The 17960-nt window shown below is 60.6% G+C and overlaps 1 protein-coding gene across 4 annotated transcripts in view; it reads left to right on the top strand.

Annotated features, from left to right (window-relative positions):
* Positions 1 to 12416, top strand: part of NUP93 (nucleoporin 93) — a 107102-nt gene extending 94686 nt beyond the window's left edge. For all 4 annotated transcript variants that reach the window (XM_004600652.2, XM_055146096.1, XM_055146097.1 and 1 more), the window contains 12 exons: positions 279 to 444; positions 583 to 676; positions 1948 to 2139; positions 2569 to 2695; positions 2809 to 2881; positions 3540 to 3584; positions 5446 to 5562; positions 7524 to 7642; positions 8399 to 8516; positions 9010 to 9093; positions 9891 to 10019; positions 11944 to 12416. In XM_004600652.2, the coding sequence (XP_004600709.2) occupies positions 279 to 444; positions 583 to 676; positions 1948 to 2139; positions 2569 to 2695; positions 2809 to 2881; positions 3540 to 3584; positions 5446 to 5562; positions 7524 to 7642; positions 8399 to 8516; positions 9010 to 9093; positions 9891 to 10019; positions 11944 to 12054 (1375 nt within the window). In that variant the 3' untranslated portion in view covers positions 12055 to 12416. The remainder of the gene's footprint in view (positions 1 to 278; positions 445 to 582; positions 677 to 1947; positions 2140 to 2568; positions 2696 to 2808; positions 2882 to 3539; positions 3585 to 5445; positions 5563 to 7523; positions 7643 to 8398; positions 8517 to 9009; positions 9094 to 9890; positions 10020 to 11943) is intronic.
* The last annotated feature ends 5544 nt before the right edge of the window (positions 12417 to 17960 follow it).

Below are 17960 nucleotides of genomic sequence, written 5' to 3'. Positions count from 1 at the left end.
AGCCAGGCTCAGAAGGTGTCTTAGACGGAGCCTCCGCTGACAGCGGGAGTGGCTCAGGGTTAGGGTCCCTGTCTCCGGGCTCTGCCAGGAGGCGCCCTGGGGCAGGGCCCAAGTGCAGGTCATTTCTTTGGGACAGGGACAGCGGAGAGGGGCTGATGGGGTGGAGGGAGAGACTCGCTCTCCGAGGGGAGGCCCCTGCGCTAGCCTGAGTGTTAGGAACGAGTGGGAGCGCCCACACCCCACGAGCACTGTGTCTCTCTGCTCCTCTGTGTCTGTAGATTGTCCCCAGCTACGGAGAACAAGTTGCGGCTGCATTACCGCCGGGCCCTGCGGAACAACACCGACCCCTACAAACGCGCCGTCTACTGCGTCATCGGCAGATGCGACATCACGGACAACCAGAGCGAGGTGGCCGACAAGACCGAGGACTACCTGTGGCTGAAGGCAGGCACTGCCCCCGCACCCCTGGGGGTGGGGTCCCTTCCCTGGGGCTTCGCCTGTTCCTGCTCTGTCGCTCCCGGGCGCCCTGGGCGACCGGCTCAGCCTGGGCTGGCACTGACGCCACCGTCTCTCGGGGTCCAGCTGAACCAGGTGTGCTTCGATGACGACGGCACCAGCTCTCCCCAAGACCGGCTCACGCTCTCACAGTTCCAGAAGCAGCTCCTGGAAGACTACGGTGAGCCGCCCAGAACAGCGCCGTCACGCCCTCTCTCGTCCCCCGAGGCCAGCCCTCTCTCCTTCAGCCCACGGCAGCTCCTCAGAACTCTGCAGGCCAGGGCCCGTCTCGAGCCTGGGTAGCGTAGGAAGGATGTGGTGACCCGGTGGCCGTGGCAGAGTGCTTCTGCTCCAGTTCTGTGGCCTCTGGACAGTGCTCTGGGAGGGCCTTGGGGAGGGTTGAGTGTCTCCCAACGTTCGTTTCCCCAGCAAACAGGGTGAGGTGCCTTTTCCTATCCTCACCTCCCAGCCGATAGTTAGAAATCTGGAGCCAGCGAGATAGGACGACATGAGGTGCTTGCCTTGCTCACGGCTGACCCAGGCTCAATCCCCAACATCCCGGATGATCCCCCGCATCTTCCCAGGAGTAAACCCTGAGCACCACCTGGCGTGGCCCCCAGAACAAAAGATTTTGGGGAGGAAGATTTGAGCTCCTGGTTAGAGGTGTGTGAACTCAGCTGTCTGGGTCCGAGAGGCCCGGAGCATCTAAAATATCTCCCTCCTCCTCAGTGCTGGCCTCAGGGTGAAGGGGGTGAGGCAGCTCTCTTCCTGCACCCCCTTTGAGCCTCCTGACCTCTTCCTCTCCTGCCCAGGTCCAGCACTGGGATTTGTTTCGTTTTGTTAAAAATCGGGATAGCCACGTAACCGTTGTCTGGCTTGCTCTCCTTCTGAATTCTCACATGGGGAAAGAAATAGGATCAGTCTCTGTAAAACCCTCTCCAGTAGATCTTAGAGGACAGAGATCACTTCTCCACTCATCTTACGAGGCTGTTCTTACCCTGAAACCAAGCGTCTCGGAAAAGGGAGCATCAGGGGCAGATATTCCAGATAATACAGAGGGATGATTCGGTCACACAGTAGCAGGCCCACGGCAGAAACGATCAGATCGGGCCGTGGCCAGCGGTGTCTGTGTCTGTGTCTCAGGACTGCCTGTGGGTAGGAGGGAGGGGAGACGGGCCTCAGCTCGCGCCTCACAACTCTGCTCACTGGCATGTCGTGTTGGGAGGCCTGAAGCAGGCCCTGGGAGGGGTGGGGGGCCCTCGGGGGGCCGGAGCACGTCCCAGGGTCCCGTCCCCCGGAACACTGCCCTGGGAGGAGTGCCTGAGCACCAGTCACGTGACCCCCAAACCGAAGAACAGATCCCAAATCTTGGCGCCTGGCCCGGGTCACCGGCAGAGCCCGGCCAGCATCCCCCCCACCCCGCCTGAGCCGCCCGGTCTCCCGTCTCCGCAGGCGAGTCCCACTTCACGGTGAACCAGCAGCCCTTCCTCTACTTCCAAGTCCTGTTCCTGACGGCGCAGTTCGAGGCGGCCATCGCCTTCCTGTTCCGCACGGAGCGGCTGCGCTGCCACGCCGTGCACGTGGCGCTGGTGCTCTTCGAGCTGAGGCTGCTGCTCAAGTCGTCGGGCCAGAGCGCCCAGCTGCGTGAGTGGGGCGCGGGCAGCCTCCCTGGAGAAGAGCCGGCCAGGGCTCCAGCCGCAGGCCGCCCCCGTGCCGTGTCTTCTGCGGGTCTCTGCGGGGCGCGAGGGTCAGAGGAAGGAGCCAGGAGGGATGTGGAGGTGATCTCGGGGGTCCTTGCGTGTGGCCGGCTCCCCCGGAGCACGCGCGGGGCTGGCCGCCATCTCCGTCCTTCCCGCCAGAGGCCAGCCTGCAGTGGCCGCTGGAGAGCACTGTCTTTCCCCGGCCCGAGAGACACCGAGGGCGGGACCCCCAGGCTGCCCAGGGCTTGCCGCGCCAGAGTTGGGGGCCGCAGGAGCAGAGGCGGGTGGGCTTGGGGGAGCCACCGCCCGGAGCCCCTGCCCTGCGGGTCCGAGGGGCCGCGCGGTTGTGACCGGTCCCGTTGCTGCCCTTCAGTCAGCCACGAGCCCGGCGACCCTCCCTGCGTGCGGCGGCTGAACTTCGTGCGGCTCCTGATGCTCTACACCCGCAAGTTCGAGTCCACGGACCCCCGGGAGGCGCTCCAGTACTTCTACTTCCTCAGGTAGGGCCGGCCGGAGCCCCTCCTGCAGCTCGGCGGGGTTCCTGCGTGCAGAGCCGGGCTTGCTCGAGGCCTCGGAACCCGCCCGCGACCAGGCCGCCTCTCTCTCCCTCTAGAGACGAGAAGGACAGCCAGGGAGAGAACATGTTTCTGCGCTGCGTGAGTGAGCTCGTGATAGAGAGCCGGGAGGTAGGCCGCCCTCCTTGTCTCCCTTCCCCACTGTGACTGTCAGGGTGTGCCCCACAGCCCCCCTCCCCACACACACACACACCACAATACACACACACCACCACACACACACCACCTCACACACACACACACACACACACACACTCACCACCACACACATACACCACCTCACACACACACACACCACACACACACACACACTCACCACCACACACACACACCACCTCACACACACACACACACCACACACACACACACACACTCACCACCACACACACACCACCTCACACACACACAGACACCACACACACACACACCACACACACACACACACTCACCACCACACACACACCACCTCACACACACACACCACACACACACACACACACACACTCACCACCACACACACATGCCACCACACACACACCACCACACGCACACACACACACACCACCACCACCACCGTGACAGACAGCTGAGAGTGCCCACCGTGTAGGCTGGGCGTTTTCCGACCTGCCTTTGGCGTCCCTTGCCTTTGCCGAGTTTGCGGGAGCCTCTCGGTTCTCCCTGCGTCCTTCCCCTCTGTGGCCCCCGGAGAATTGCGGCTTCCGTGAACGTGTTTGTCTCGTAATTCGCGTGAACGTCTTTGTCTCCACAGTTCGACATGATCCTTGGGAAACTGGAGAACGACGGAAGCAGGAAGGTGAGTGGCACGTGGCCCTGGGCGTGTAGCCTTGCGGCCGGCCGCAGAGTGCCAGAAGAGCGCGGTGCGATTCGGAGTTCGTGTCCTGGAGATGCAGAGCTGAGTTACTTAGTCTAAGACGCCCGGCTGGAGGGGCCGGGAGGTAGTCCAGTGGGGGGGGCATTGGCCTGGCTCTGGGCCGGCCCGGGTTTGATCTCCAGCACTGTGTCTGGGCCCCCAAGCCCGCCAACAGTGAGCCTTGAGTGCAGACCCCAAACAGAGCAGAACAGCGGTCCCCAGCCTGTGGGACTACTACGGCAGGGACCCAAGACAGCACAGTGCCCAGAGCACGGGGCGCTGCCCCTCACCACCCCTTCCCAGAGCACATGGCCCTGCCCGTCCCCCGTCACTGGCCTCTCTCTGAGGGCGATGCCTGGACGTTTCTGGGTCCAGGGCCACGCCTTTTTACGGATGCAGACGGTGAGTCTGAGGGAGGTGGGTGGCCTCTCCCAGCTGCAGGGAGAGAGCCTGCGCCAGGTCACTGCTGGTCTTGGCCTGCCCCTCCTGTGCTGCTCGGCGGGCAGGAGGATGAGCCGCAGGGCTGGGTCGGGGAGAGCGCGGAGCCTCCAGCAGCTCCCGAGAGTCAGAAGCTGGCGCCTGGCTGCTCCAGCCGGGAGAGTCAGTGCGGTCACTTCTCTCGCGTACTTCTGAGCAGCGGCAGAAAGACTTCCAGCTCCGACACGCAGGCACAAGAGATGAGCGTTCTGGGCATCGCAGAAGCCCTCTCTGCACAATTTGCATATTTTAAGGACAAACAAACAACGTCTGTTAAAAACAAGATCATTTGGCCACCTGCAAGGGTCCAGGGATATGTTTACTCCTGTGTGAGGCTCGGCCCAAGCCTGGAGTGTGGTGGCGGTGGGGTAGTGGAGGTCGGCTGTTGGGGCTGGGTCCCTTGGGGCGGGGAGAGCTCTCACCCGCCCCCCTCTGGGGCTCCCCAGTGAAGACAGCCTGGCATGGGGTCAGGACGTTCTGTGGGGCTCTCTTTCGGGAGTTTTAGTTTATAGTCCCTGGGTTTTGGCCGTTGATTCGATTCTATGGCACTGGGGTCAGTTTATGGGTGTGACTGCCAAGCTACTGGAAAACTGGGGACCTGGGGGGAGGAGGCCCAGTGCCCATCCAAGCAGGCCTGATGATCTCAGTCATGGGTTCCCGCCTACCTCTGCGCTACAGGCCCTAACTGTCTTTTGACCTCTTTTGAATTTTATGGGTCTCTGAAATAAGGCCAATAAATGAGCTTATACAGCTGAGCTGGAGGTGGTTTGTGGGTGTGTCTCCCACATACCTAGCTTTTGGCCGTTTAATTTCTTGGTAAACTTGGCCCCAAGTTGTTGGGGTCTGGCCAAAGGCACAGCAGCAATTTTGGGGTATCTGGAGGCACCATCAGGCTACTGCTGCACTCGCCCCGCGGGTACAGGCTGACCTGCTGGCGGCACCATACCCCCTCTGCCGTCTCTCTTAAGCAGCAGGTCCGGAATCTTTTTGATGCCTCTCCCCTGCCTCCTGAGTCTCGCCCTCGTGCCTGCCCCTCAGCAAGTTTCAGATCCTAGGCAGTCTGGCCTGTCGCACTCTGGGTCATGTGGGGACGTTAGCGAGCGTGACTGTCCCCCTGTGACCCACGTGCCACCCGCCGCCTGCCTCTGCCGGGTGCTGTGGAGGGCCCCTCTCATGGGGTTTGTCGGCCCTGACGTCTGGGAGGGGCCCCGCTGACGAGAATGGCTGCACTGCTGAGTCTGCATCCTTGCCTAGAGTGGTGTTCAGGCCCCGCTGCTCCCTGCCTAATGCTCTGCGCGCCTTCTCCCCCCCCGACTTGTCTTGCCAGCCTGGAGTCATAGATAAGTTTACGAATGACACGAAACCTATCATCAACAAAGTCGCTTCCGTGGCTGAGAACAAAGGACTGTTCGAAGAAGCGACCAAGCTGTATGACCTTGCCAAGGTAAGGCGGGTGTCCGTCCTCCTGCCCGCCCCTGGCATCCCGGTGACGTCGCCGTGGAGGTGCTCTGTCTCTCTCAGCGGTCAGTGGTCAAGTCAGGCTGAAATCCTGATCTTGCAGAACTATCTCTGCCCGTATGGCGCGGCCACCGGGGCACAGGCCATGGTGGACTCTGGCGGGCCAGCATAGGGAGAAGCAGGACGGCAGGGATGGCGGAGAGGCTTCTGCCTATCCCAGTTCAGGACCCGCGCTCGGTGCCTGTCCTTCTTCGACCGGCTAGGGAAGAGAGAGAGTTCCCGTGCGTTCTTTTAATGCTGCCGTGTTGGGCTGAGTTCTGAGTGAGAGGAAGGTGCAGATTCCCTGCGTGCAGCTTGGCGACGGTTCCCTTGGTTGAAATCTGTGTGACCCCCCTCCCAGTTTCAGACCAGAGAACATTCCCATCCTCCGTTGTTGGATGACATTACTTTGTCCTCTCCCCTCTTGCCACAAGGAGCTTGTCCCGGTTTTTCCCGGAGTTTAGGCTTACCCCAGTCACACCCATTAAGGTGTTCCCGAGTCACTCCCATCCCTTTGTTTAGCTGTAATCACTTCTCTGTGCTCTCTTCCCCAAAACAGCTAATCAGCTTTTCCCCTAATCTGACTCTGCTCATTTGTAAGGTCAGACCTTCCTAGGACACTGAATATTATAATATTGCCTTTCTACTCTCATTATGCCTTTTGAATAATTTACTTTAAAGCAATGTCCTTTTTTATATAGACACAAGAAGACAATATTATGCTTTTGTAACTTGGGACTTAATTGGCTTCGAATATTATTCATTCTCGGGCATCTGCTTTCTCCACTTAAGCCTCAGTTGCCCTCAGTTCCTAGCACCCCAAAAGCAGGGTCCCGATGAGGGACGGGACAGATACAGGGCAAGCGGTGAGTTATGTGCTACCCTGGCATCGAGATGGGCCTGGCCCAAGTGCCTAATGCTTAACTATAAGTTTAGAGCTTGATCATGGACAAATGCTGTCATGATCCAAAAGTAATGACGAGACTAGGACCCTGCTAGGGATAGGAAAGACTAATCTGGCATGAGCACTGTAGTCTGAGATCAAGATGGCCCCAGGAGAGCAATCTATAAGCTTTAATGCATTTCTTATTGTGTCCATACAAAATGATTAATATTATGAATGCGGGCTGGAGCGATAGCACAGTGGTTGGGCATTCGCCTTTCACGCTGCCAACCCGTGTTCAATTCCTCTGCCCCTCTCGGAGAGCCTGGCAAGCTACTGAGAGTATGGAGCCCGCACAGCAGAGCCTGGCAAGCTACCCGTGCGTATTGGATATGCCAAAAACAGTAAGAATAAGTCTCTCAACGAGAGATGTTACTGGTGCCCGCTCGAACAAATTGATGACAGTGATGACAGTGATTATGAATGCTTATGTTTGCTGGCTGAGGAGAGGAGAAACACACTCATGGGACTCTGCCCTTGGGTGGATCCTCCTGCTGAAAGAGAATCAGTCCTAGGAGAAGCATCCCCTGAGGGAAAGGAACCTTACCCCTATTGATTGTGACCACAGCTATGTGTAAGCCCGAACCCCTCATGCTGGGGGGATTTAACTAGGCTGTAAGAGTGAGTTGGGGGGCAAGATCCAGAGAGAGATCCAGAGCCAGGAGAGAAGCAGAGAGAGAGAATGAAATAAACTGATCGAGCAACCAGTTTGGCCTTCTTCCTTCCATCGCCTGCCCTTGACCAATAGCCACACACAGTGGTTCCAGAGCATCAAACGCGGGCGGTGAGACAGAGCCGCCCGGAGAGCCCGCGAGAGCACACACCTGTTGGTGTGCTTTAGTTTTTTACACTCCGTCATTTCCCCAGAAGGTGCCTCCTTTGGCTTTGGTTATTTAGTGTTTCTTTTGATTGATTCGTTTGTTCCATTTCGTCCATTCCTTCCTTAATTTAAAAACATCAAATAGAACGCTGACAAGGTGCTGGAGCTGATGAACAAGCTGCTCAGCCCCGTGGTCCCCCAGATCAGCGCGCCCCAGTCCAACAAGGAGCGGCTGAAGAACATGGCCCTCGCCATCGCAGAGAGGTGAGCCCCGTGCCCCGAGCACAACCCCTGGCCCCGTCCCCGGAGCCCAGGTCACGCCAGAGGGCCCTGCCGACTCTGCCCGCAGCCCTGTTTGCAGCTTCCCGGTCCCCGAACCATACCAGCCCCCGGGGGCTGTCAGACTGAAACTCCTGCCCCAGAGTGTAATGAAAGGTACAAAAGGCGTCTTTGCACCCAGCCCTGCACGGCCGGGTGCCCATGACAGAGACACACACACTCTGCTTCTGACGTGGGCCTGAGCTGGTGCTGAGACTAGAGGACCATGCTTAGAGAGGATTTGGGTCAGAGCCATCCACTGTGTGGCCATTTCCAAAGAAACATAACTTCCACCTTTGCTCCTCTCCTTCACCCAGAGTTCCAGAGGATTTTAGGTGTTTAATGTTATTGTAGTATTTCCCAGAATGTGTGCTGTTGCCCATCAGGTAGAGTGGTCAGCCACTGGAACCGTGAAGGGGCTGGGGGGGCAGTATTAGCCTCAGAAACCAGCAGGGGGGTGTTCACTTAAAAAAAAAAAAAGATTTCTTGGGCCAGAAAGATAGTACAGATGGCAAGGTGCTTGCCTTGCACGTGGCTGACCCAGGTTCGATCCCCAGCATCCCATACGGTCCCCTGAGCATAGCTGAGTGTGACCCAAAACAGCAGCAGACCCTCAGATTTCTGTTTCTGCCTTCTCTGAGACGGGGCCTCTGGGAGCCCCATACGGGGACATGCGCTACGTCCTGCTCCTCTGCCTTCCAGGTACAGGGCTCAGGGAATCAGTGCAAATAAGTTTGTGGACTCCACGTTTTATCTTCTGTTGGACTTGATCACCTTCTTCGATGAGTATCACAGTGGTCACATCGACAGAGCCTTTGACGTAAGTGTCGGGGGCTGCTCAGGGGTGCCGGCGAGATCGCACAGGGCTTAATTACATGGCTGCACGTGGCTGACCCGGAACCACAGAGTGTGACCCTGACGGGCGGGGGGGCGGGATGCCGAACACTTGATGGGGATTCATTTAATAAGGCAAAGGAAACGTCACCAGTAAGGGAGGAAGGCCAGAAAGGCAGCCGTGACCCTGGGGTCTATTTCACTTTTTGCTCTCAGAGCTCCCTTGGTGCTGGGGGTTGGAGATGGGGCGGGTGCCGGCTGGATCACGGGTCAGAGTGGGGCCTCGCCTGAGCCGCATCCCTGGCTCCTGTGCTGTTTGTCGGGCGTCCCCCAGGATGGGGACGTCCTTAGTCACGGTCGTGTGTTAGGGAAGAGCAGCTTCTGCTGATGAGCCCTCCAGGAGCGTCGGGCACCAAGTGTAAGAAGAGGAAGCGACTGTGACGGTCGCATCATCGGGGCGGGGGGTTTGCTTTGAACAGATCATCGATCGCCTGAAGCTGGTGCCCCTGAACCAGGAGAGTGTGGAAGAGAGGGTGGCTGCCTTCCGAAACTTCAGCGATGAGGTAGGTGCTTCCCGCCTGCCTTCCACGGGGGGCTCTGGTTTCCCACTGGCGACCAACCATGGGACTCCTGCAGCCCTCGGGGCATCCTCGGACCATCCGGTCCATCCCGGTCCACACCTCCCTGTCCGGCTCGGACCCGCTGCAGTTGTTTCACTGACCCACCGTGTTCGGGGGAGAGATGGGTTTCTGGCTGGCCCCGGGGTCTGTTTTCCCTCCTCCATCATCCCCGTGATCTGAGGGGGTGTCGGTGCTGGGCTCACCTCTGCGAGTGTCCTACTCGGCACATGGCCCCTGCGTCTGGCCCGCCTCCTCCCCTCTGTGCCCGCGCCAGGGTGTGTGTGAGGGGCAGGTACACGGCTATGGACGCGGAGGCCGGCTGTCCCTGGACTGGGCTGCTGGGAAAGGCTCCTCCCCTGGCCAGGGACACTCCAAAGGGAAGTCGCTAGGGCCTGCTGGTCCCTCTGCGGAAGGCAGGTGTGCCTTCTAGGGGGAGCAGGGGCACGGCTGTCTCGTGTGGAGACGTGTGTGTGTCCTTGCTCGCTGCAGCCCTCCCTGCCCCGCGTCCCCGGCACCTCTCACCCGCCGGGTGCCTGGATGGTTGCAGTTGGGGCCCGGGAGGGATGGCCTAGGTGGGGGCTCGGGTGGGCACCTGACTCCCAGGCGCCATCCCTGGGCTTCGCTCTCGCGTCTGCCCTCGCGTCTGTCCACCGGCTCTCGGGGCGACTCCTCCCCGCCGCCCTCCCACTGGCCTTGCTGGTGCTCGGTGCTTGCCTCACTCTGTGTTCATCTCTGTGCAGATCAGACACAACCTCTCAGAGGTCCTGCTGGCCACCATGAACATCCTGTTCACGCAGTTCAAGAGGCTCAAGGGGACAAGCCCGTCCTCGACGTCCAGGCCCCAGCGAGTCATGGAGGACCGCGACTCTGTAAGACCCCAGCGCTGGCCGGGCAAAGCCTTTCCCGTTTGCCTCCCGCCGCTGCTCCCGAGACCATGGCCATGGGCCTCGGCTGCACCCCCTTGTGCCGGGTCGGCAGCTCTCGGGAGGAACCGGATGTTAGTGGGTGGGATCAGGACTCTTCTCCAGAGTTTAAAAAAAACACAAGACAGAAGTCGCGCCCAGTCCCCAGATGCCGCCTGTCCGAGCCCGGCTGCTCCTCAGAGAGGCTCCGTGGCGTTTCCTGTCGCCTTCCGCAGAGGGGTCTCTGTGTGTCCGCTCAGCCTGCTCCGCGGACATCCTCTTTTCTGGTCAGCGGCGTTGCCCTGACGCTGACCCTCTTCATGTCCTTGCCCGAGCCCAGGGGCCAGGGAGGGGGTGCGGACTGTCAGGCAGCCCCGTCTCAGGCTGAGGGACGGGGCTTGGCGTCGAGAAGCCACTCGTTTCTCCCGTGGCGCCCCGCGGGCGGGAAGCAGCTGTCGGAGGCCAGGCTGCTGCGTGTCGGCTGCCCCTTCCCGTGGGCACACAGGAGCCCTGCATGTGGCGTGTGGCACAGAGGCCCGTCCCCGGTTGGCAGAGGGCAGAGACGTGTCACCCAGCTGAGCCACCCGCACCAGTGGTGGTGCTGAACACCCTTTCCCGCCTCAGTTTTGATGGGGTTCCCTGGAGTGTATCCCACAGCCAGCCCTGGCCGGGACCGTCGAACCCAGCCCTCGAACATTCTTGCCTTGCACGCAACCGACCCATGTTCGAATCCCAGCATCCCTGAGCACTGCCAGGGGTAATTCCTGAGTGCATGAAAACCTCTGCCCCGGAGGGCCGGGTCTGTCCATCTGCTGCCCGCCCTGCTGCCGGCCAGGCCCAGAGCAGCCAAGGGAAGTGAGCCCCGCACGGTGCTGGTCAGAACAGGGTCTGTCCGCAGAGGGGAGAGCTGGGCCCCGCTCCTTTCCGTAGTGGGCGGTCTCGGAGGGTCGGCTCACGTTCTCCCCCCTCTTTGGACTGTTCCAGGCACTTGGGGTTTTGTTTTAGTTTGGGTTTTGGTTTTTTTTTTTTTTGGAGGAGGGTGATAAGTTTGATTGGGTTTGGGTTTGGAGGCCACACCCAGCCGTGCTCAGGGCCAATTCCTGGCTCTGTGCTCATGAGTGACCGTGAGTGGTCCTGGGGTCACAGTGGCAGAGCAGATGCTCTAAGACCTGGACTGTCCCTCGGGGCTCCTTGCAGAGTGACCCTCCTGTCCACTCATGCCCGCCGCTCTCCTTCGCCCTGGTCTTCAGGGAAGGTAGAGATGAGTGGGACGGAGGGGGGACAGTGTCCCGCTGCTCAGGGCCCAGCTAGAATCTTGACCATCACTTGGGCCAGACATCCCCCTGCCCCACCCCAGCTCACTTACGGCAGCTTGAAAGCGGGCACAGCAGGGTCTGGGGGGGCGGTGTGGGAGGCCCAGCTTCAGCCACGGCACTGAGTCAGGAGTAGTCCCCGAGCACGGCCAGGGTGACCGTCCCCCGCCTGTCCCCCAAATAAGGAAACCGGTGAGGCAGGAGGGCGGCCAGGCGGCCTTGTCACAGGCCCGGGCCGCTCTTCGGCGTGGACACCAGTGAGGGCTCGTAAGCTGCCAGGGGAACATCTGTTGCTGTGCTGGAAGGTGTCTGTGGACGCTCCCTTCCTCCTGCCCCTGCCGGAGAAGCGCTCGGGCCGGGCGGGAGCGTGGGGCGGGACTCTCAGACACCCAAGGGCGCCGGTGAGCTGGAGCCAGCCGGGACCCCAGGCCTCGGGAGGGCAGCAGCTCCAAGAGTAGAAGGGGGCTCGGCCTGCCGCCCGCCCTCCAGATCACATGGCCTGGCGCCCTGACCCACGAGGTGACCGCTGCTCTTCTCTCCTCTCCTCTCTCCTCTCCCCTCCCCGCCCTCTCTCCCAGCAACTGCGCAGCCAAGCCCGAGCCCTGATCACCTTCGCCGGGATGATCCCCTACCGCACGTCGGGGGACACCAACGCCAGGCTGGTGCAGATGGAGGTCCTCATGGACTAGCGCCCGGCCGGGGGCGGGGCGGGTTCTGCGCTCCTTTCTGTTGTGTTCCATTGCCTTTTGGTTTTGTTCTGTTTTTATTTTTTTTAATTTTTTTGGTATTATGTATTTTATTTTTTTTGTCAACACAAATAAATTTGTTTGATTTATTTGTATTTCTTTTCACGTTCTTTTTCTTTTCGTTATGTTGTTGTTGTGTTTCCCCCCTCCCCTTTGGAATTCTGTTTGAAGTCCCCTCTGTGTGGGAGGGGCTGCTGCACCCCCGGCTCCCGGGCTTAGTGAGGCCCCTCTGGACCCGAGCATTCAGCCTGACTGTGGACAATTAAAAACTCAGCCCGAATGAGCACGGCCCTGCTGCGGTGGGAGTTGCTCTGGTTCAGATTTGATGTTCTCTTGGTGGGGGGGGTTCATGATTTTTTCCCCCCCATTTTAATTCAGCCACGAAGGCCCGCCCAGGCTGAAGGGTGGGGTTGGGGGTGGGGGGGGTGGAATCCTGCATCTTCACCCGCCTGGCCCAGAGCGTCAGCTGTTCTGACTCCAGGGCTAATGGGTTCTCTGTTCCTTTCACTCCCACTGATGGTGAATGCACGGCCGGAGGGGAAAATCACCTTTTGGGGGGACGAGGGCCCACCTGCAGTGCTTAGGGATGACTCCCGGTGGGGCCAGGGGAACCTTCTGGAGTGCCAGGGGTCAAACCCGGTTGGCGTGCCTGGCAAGTCGCTGAGGGAAATAACGTCACGAGCAAACAAGTGTGCCCGCCGGGGCTCTGCAAGGGGACGCCCAGCGGTCAGGCGCCCTGGGCAGCCCATTGCCCCGCCCAGCCTGGACCCCATCCTGGCGCCCGACGGCCGCGTCCACCCCCGACTGGGCAGCGTGCATTGGGTATGTGGCCTGGGGCCCTCTACCGTGACTGGCCCCCATGGCCTGCGTGGGCAGGAGAGGAGGGCGCCCCTGAGCGGGCCGGGTGGCTGCACGGGACAGACCCCGAGCGGGCCCGGGGCTGGCTGCAGACTCCAGAGGTGCTTCTCGGCCCTCAGGACAAGCCTCTCGTCACCAGAGGACCCAGGTTTCCATCCCGAGGGCCCGAAGGGTTAGTGCCCACCGCCCAGCCCCACCTGGTCTGCGGGAGCACTCCTAGGCCCCTTCCTCTGGAGTCCTCCAGAGGCACCTGGCTTGAGCACCCTGGCGACGGGGTTCACGTTCAGTAACCCAGGGATTCGCTCTTGCCAGTGTGAGTTAGGAGTTGGGCGTGAGTCACCGGGTGTGCCTGGCTGGCTCTGTGACCGACCGACTGCTGTTGGGACCTGATGGTGCTGCAGAGAGGGCTGGTCATCGAGAGCTCATGAGTGCTCCAGCCACACGTGCTGGGCCGTCGGGATCCAGCAGGCTCCAGCCCAGAGGTAGAAGTTCTGAGTCTGGGGAACCAGTTTCTCCCCACTCTTCCTGCCCGGCCCTGCTCAGTGAGCGTGCGGGGGCTGACGAGAGCTGACGAGGCCAAAGGGGGGCTTTCCTAACCGGGCCCTGGGCTCTCTCCTGATGAGCAGTCCCTCGGTCTTGCTCCCTGCTTCCTCTCCCCAGCCACACCTGCCTGGATTCATACTGGCACCCACTGGGCGGGGCTGCTGGGGGCTGACCTGGAACAGGGAACTTCACAGCTGCAGGAATGGGGGGCAAGTGAGTAGGATCACGCTCACCAAGCTCAGGCCTTTTTTTAATTTTTGTAATAAGAAGCTCGAGGAGGGAGGGCGCCTTGGCAGCACTGCAGGCCTCCCCGGGCTCTTCGGGAGACAGGGGTGAGCGAGTTTGCTTCCGTCCGTAGCTCCTGTTTGAGCAGAAAGGGGGGCCCAGTGGCCCCAGGGAGGCCCCAGCCGAGCGGGTCTGGGCGAGAGTAGGGCAGGCGGGGCGCCGGCCTTGCCCCCGGCCGACTTGGGATCAACCCCAGGCACCACACATGGGGGAAGGTTCCCCCGAGCACTTGCCCAAAAGACAAAACAGACTCGGTGGCATCCTGGACTTGACTAAGCCTGTATCACAGGCCCCTTCCTCGGGCCAGACCTCGCCAAGGAAAACTCGGCGAGCAGCTGAGTTTGGTCTGACTGCCCGCTTGGGCTGGCACAGGCTGGCATGTGCTGCCGATAAGGAGCTCTCCGGCAAAATTAGATGGTTGCCCTGACGGGCAGCCCGCCGCTTGTGCCCCTGCAGCAGGGGAGATGGCAGCGTGACAGCCGGTCACTAACGAGAGGGCAGGGGCTGGCACTGCATCGGAAGGGCCAGGCCGGCCGAGTGGGACGTGGAGCGGGTATTTTTCCGTCGGGAATCCCCGACTCCACGGGCCGTGTGCAGACGAAGGGTGCAGCCGGGTCTCATCCATCCGTCATTGTCACTGGAGCCTCAGAGGGCGGGTTCTTGGCTTTCCTTCCCCTTTGCTTCTCTGTGTGGTGTCTGTGGGGAGAGAGCTGGCCTGGGCGCTCTGCATGTTCTCTACAGTCACTCACGCATGTACTCCGTGTAGCACGGTTCCTCCCCAGACATCCCCGCCTTGTACAAGCCCGTCGGCTTCCCGACTGTCCCTGCAGAGTGCCCGAGCCCCCTCTGTCCAGTTCCTCAGGGGAATGGACGAGCTCTCCGGCCTTCTGCCCTGGGCTTCCCCTCCTCGCTCCGGCCTGCCCAGCCCCCGCAGGGCTCCACGTCCAGGACACCCTTCCCAGCCCCCGGCCACAGCATCCGCACCCGGCCAGGACGGGCATGGGGACGGCCCCAGCGTGCCAGAGGCAGGCTCTGTGGGGCTCAGAACCCACTGAGGATCTCGTTGGGGGCCTTTTTAATGGGGTTGAGAGCCAGGGGTGTCTTGGGGAAAGGGAGGTGGGATTGGGAGACTGCCCTGTCCTGGTGGGGGCGGCCTCAGGGGGTCTCAACCCTTGAACGGGGTCTGCCCAGGAGGGCTGCTGGGGGATAGGAGGTGTCCCCCTTCCCACCTGGGACTCCATGGCCTGTTGGCCTGTCTGTTCCCTCCCTAAAAGAGCCACACTGGGGACATCAGCCCTGCCCTGGGGACGCTTCTGGGGCATTGGGGGAACCGGGGAACTGGGTCGCCCACCTCACACGCCCCCCCCCAAGCTGAGTCAGATGATCTCTTCTTCGGTACCACCTGGAGCAAGGGTTGGTCAGCCTGGCCTAGGAGGGGTGGGGAGTTGGGTGCAGGCAGGTGGGGGCCAGGCCCTGCAGACAATGGCCCTTTCTCTCAGGGGTGGAACAAGGGTTCTTTGAGTTCTGTTAAAACCAAACTTTCAAAGTCAAGAGAAGGAGCCAGAGTAATAATAGCACAGTAGCACAGCGGGGAGGGCGCTTGCCTGGCACGTGGCCGACCCGGGTTTGATCCCCGGCATCCCATAGGGTCCCCCGAGCATTGCCAGGGGTGATTCCTGAGTGCAGAGCCAGGAGGAACCCTTGAGCATCGCCAAATGTGCCCCCACCCCCCAAGAAAAAAGAAAAAAGAGAGACTGATTGAGCTGCTCTCCAATAGCTGAGTCCCCCGACGAGTGGCAGGGGCCTCTGGCAGCAAGTGGCTACAGGAGCTCGGAGGTGACCGTGGTCCTGGGGCCCTGAGCCTGGGAGAGCTTCCTGCCGGCGCCAGAGGTCAGCTGGGAATCCTTCCCGCCACAACAGTGCGCACCTGAGCCCCCCAGCTCCCTGGCTGGCCCCCGCCCTCCTTGGCTCAGCTGTCCTCACTAGCCTGACAGCGACCGGCCCACATTCAGAGCTGGACCTCGGAAGAGAGTAGTTTGGTTCTTCAAATCAGGGTGTGCCGGGCGCCCTGGCAGCAGGCAGGGGTCAGCAGGGGCAAAACCCCCAAAAGCTCAAGTCCCAAAGGAGAGAACCTCGTACGGGTGGTGCGGGGAGGGGGTCTGGGAACAGCCCCGGTTTGGAGACCCTCAAGATTCCTGAACCCGGGAAGCAGGCGGCAGCCCAGGGCCTCCAGGCTGGGCCACTCGAGAGACCGTCGCTGGAGCTGCACGGAGCCGGCCTGACGCCTCCTTCGACTCCCGGTGAGTGACGGGAGGCGGCCCGGGGCGGAAGCAGGGACTGGCTCCTGAGCACTCGGTACCAGTGGCCCTGCCACGGTGCTGGGCAGCGCTCCTGCGGGCAGCTGCGGGGGAGGCCAGGGCAATGTCCTCGGCCACTGGGCGCTGCCCTGCACCGCGCCCCAGGCCTGGGTTTGGGTTTCTCCGGGTGTTTTGTTGTTGTTTGCCGCAGACCAGAGGTCCAGCTCGGTGGGCCAGAACCTCGCTCTGAGGGAAAGACATTGTCGGGCCGAGCCCAGCTCTGAGGGCCATGAGGAGCGGAGAGTGGACAGGGCGGCCCGGCCAGCCGCAGGGTGGGACGGGCTGAGAGTGGTGGGCGGTTGGGGCCCGGGCAGTGCAGTCCCTGCTCTCAGACTCCCGTGGGAGAGGACAAGAAGCAGGTCTCCACACATGCACACACACACATACACTCGCTCATGCACACACACACGCACATACGCACACTCACACATGCACACTTACTCATATACACAGACATCTACTCAGACACATACACATATATACATATACACACATACATGCACACTGTTACATACACACATGCCCTCATACATATACACACATACTTGCTCATATACACATACTCAGTCACATACACATATACATACATACATGCACATGCTGCATGTACACACACATAAACATACACTCATGTACACTCTCATACATACATATGCTTATACAGTCATCCACACACATACAGACACACATAAAGCACACTTTTATGCACTCCCACATATATTCACACTCACTACACACACACACACACACACACACACACACACACACACACACACACACCCCGCAGCTGTCAGAGGCGCAGGGCCCATGTGTGCCCGCGAAGGGCCAGGTACAGAGCAGCAGGAAGGGGCCGCCCTGCTTATCTGGAGCCGTGAGCCCCTCTTCCCCTCCCGGCCTGGCCCGTGGGAGCCACCCCGTTCCAGAGGCAAGTGTGTGGGTGCGAGGGGCTCCTGGGGGGCGACCCGCAGTGTTGATTGAGAGGCACACTGCCTGCCGGTGCGAGGGAAGCGGCTCACGGCTCCTGCAGGCTAACGCCGTGGTCGGCTCACGTGCTCGTGTGTGCACCCAGGAGAGAGGGTTGTTGGACAGACCTGCCTACCGTGGCAGGGCTTCTGTGTCATTGGTCTGGGGGCCACCCCGGCCGTGCTCGGGCTCACTCCCAGCTCTGCACTCAGGAGCGACTCCTGGTGAGGCTCAGGGGACCATGTGGGGTGCCGGGGATCCAACCCACATCAGCTCTGTGCAAGGCAAGCGCTGCCCATTGTGCTATCTCACCAGTCCCACTTTTTTTTTTTTTTTTTTTTTGGACAAGCCCACCAGTGATGGTGGGAGGCCTGGACACTTCCCCAGCCTAGTGCAGCAGCTGGATGGGGCCGTGTGCTCCCACATGCCAGGCAGGTAATCTTACTTGAGCTGCCCGTGGCCCTGAAAGTGCTTTATTTATTCATTCATTCATTTATTTATTTTGCTTTTTTGATCACACTGGAGATGGACAGGGGTTACTCCTAGCTTTGCACTCAGGAATTACTCCTGGCGGTACTCAGGGACCATATGAGATGCTGGGAATCAAATCTGGGTCGGCCGCGTGCCAGGCAAACACCCTACCCGCTGTGCTATCGCTCCAGCCCCAAAAGTGTATTTTTAAGATTCAAACTTGGGGCTGGAGCGATAGCACAGCAGGTAGGGCATTTGCCTTGCATGTGGCCGACCCAGGTTCGATTCCCAGCATCCCATATGGTCCCCTGAGCACCACTAGGGGTAATTCCTGAATGCATGAGCCAGGAGTAACCCCTGTGCGTCGCCGGC

This window comes from Sorex araneus, chromosome 8 (assembly GCF_027595985.1).
Source record: "Sorex araneus isolate mSorAra2 chromosome 8, mSorAra2.pri, whole genome shotgun sequence".
In the NCBI taxonomy this organism is placed as follows: Eukaryota; Metazoa; Chordata; class Mammalia; order Eulipotyphla; family Soricidae; genus Sorex; species Sorex araneus.
The sequence above is the reverse complement of the archived record's forward strand: the minus strand, read 5'-3'. Positions and strand labels throughout refer to the sequence as shown.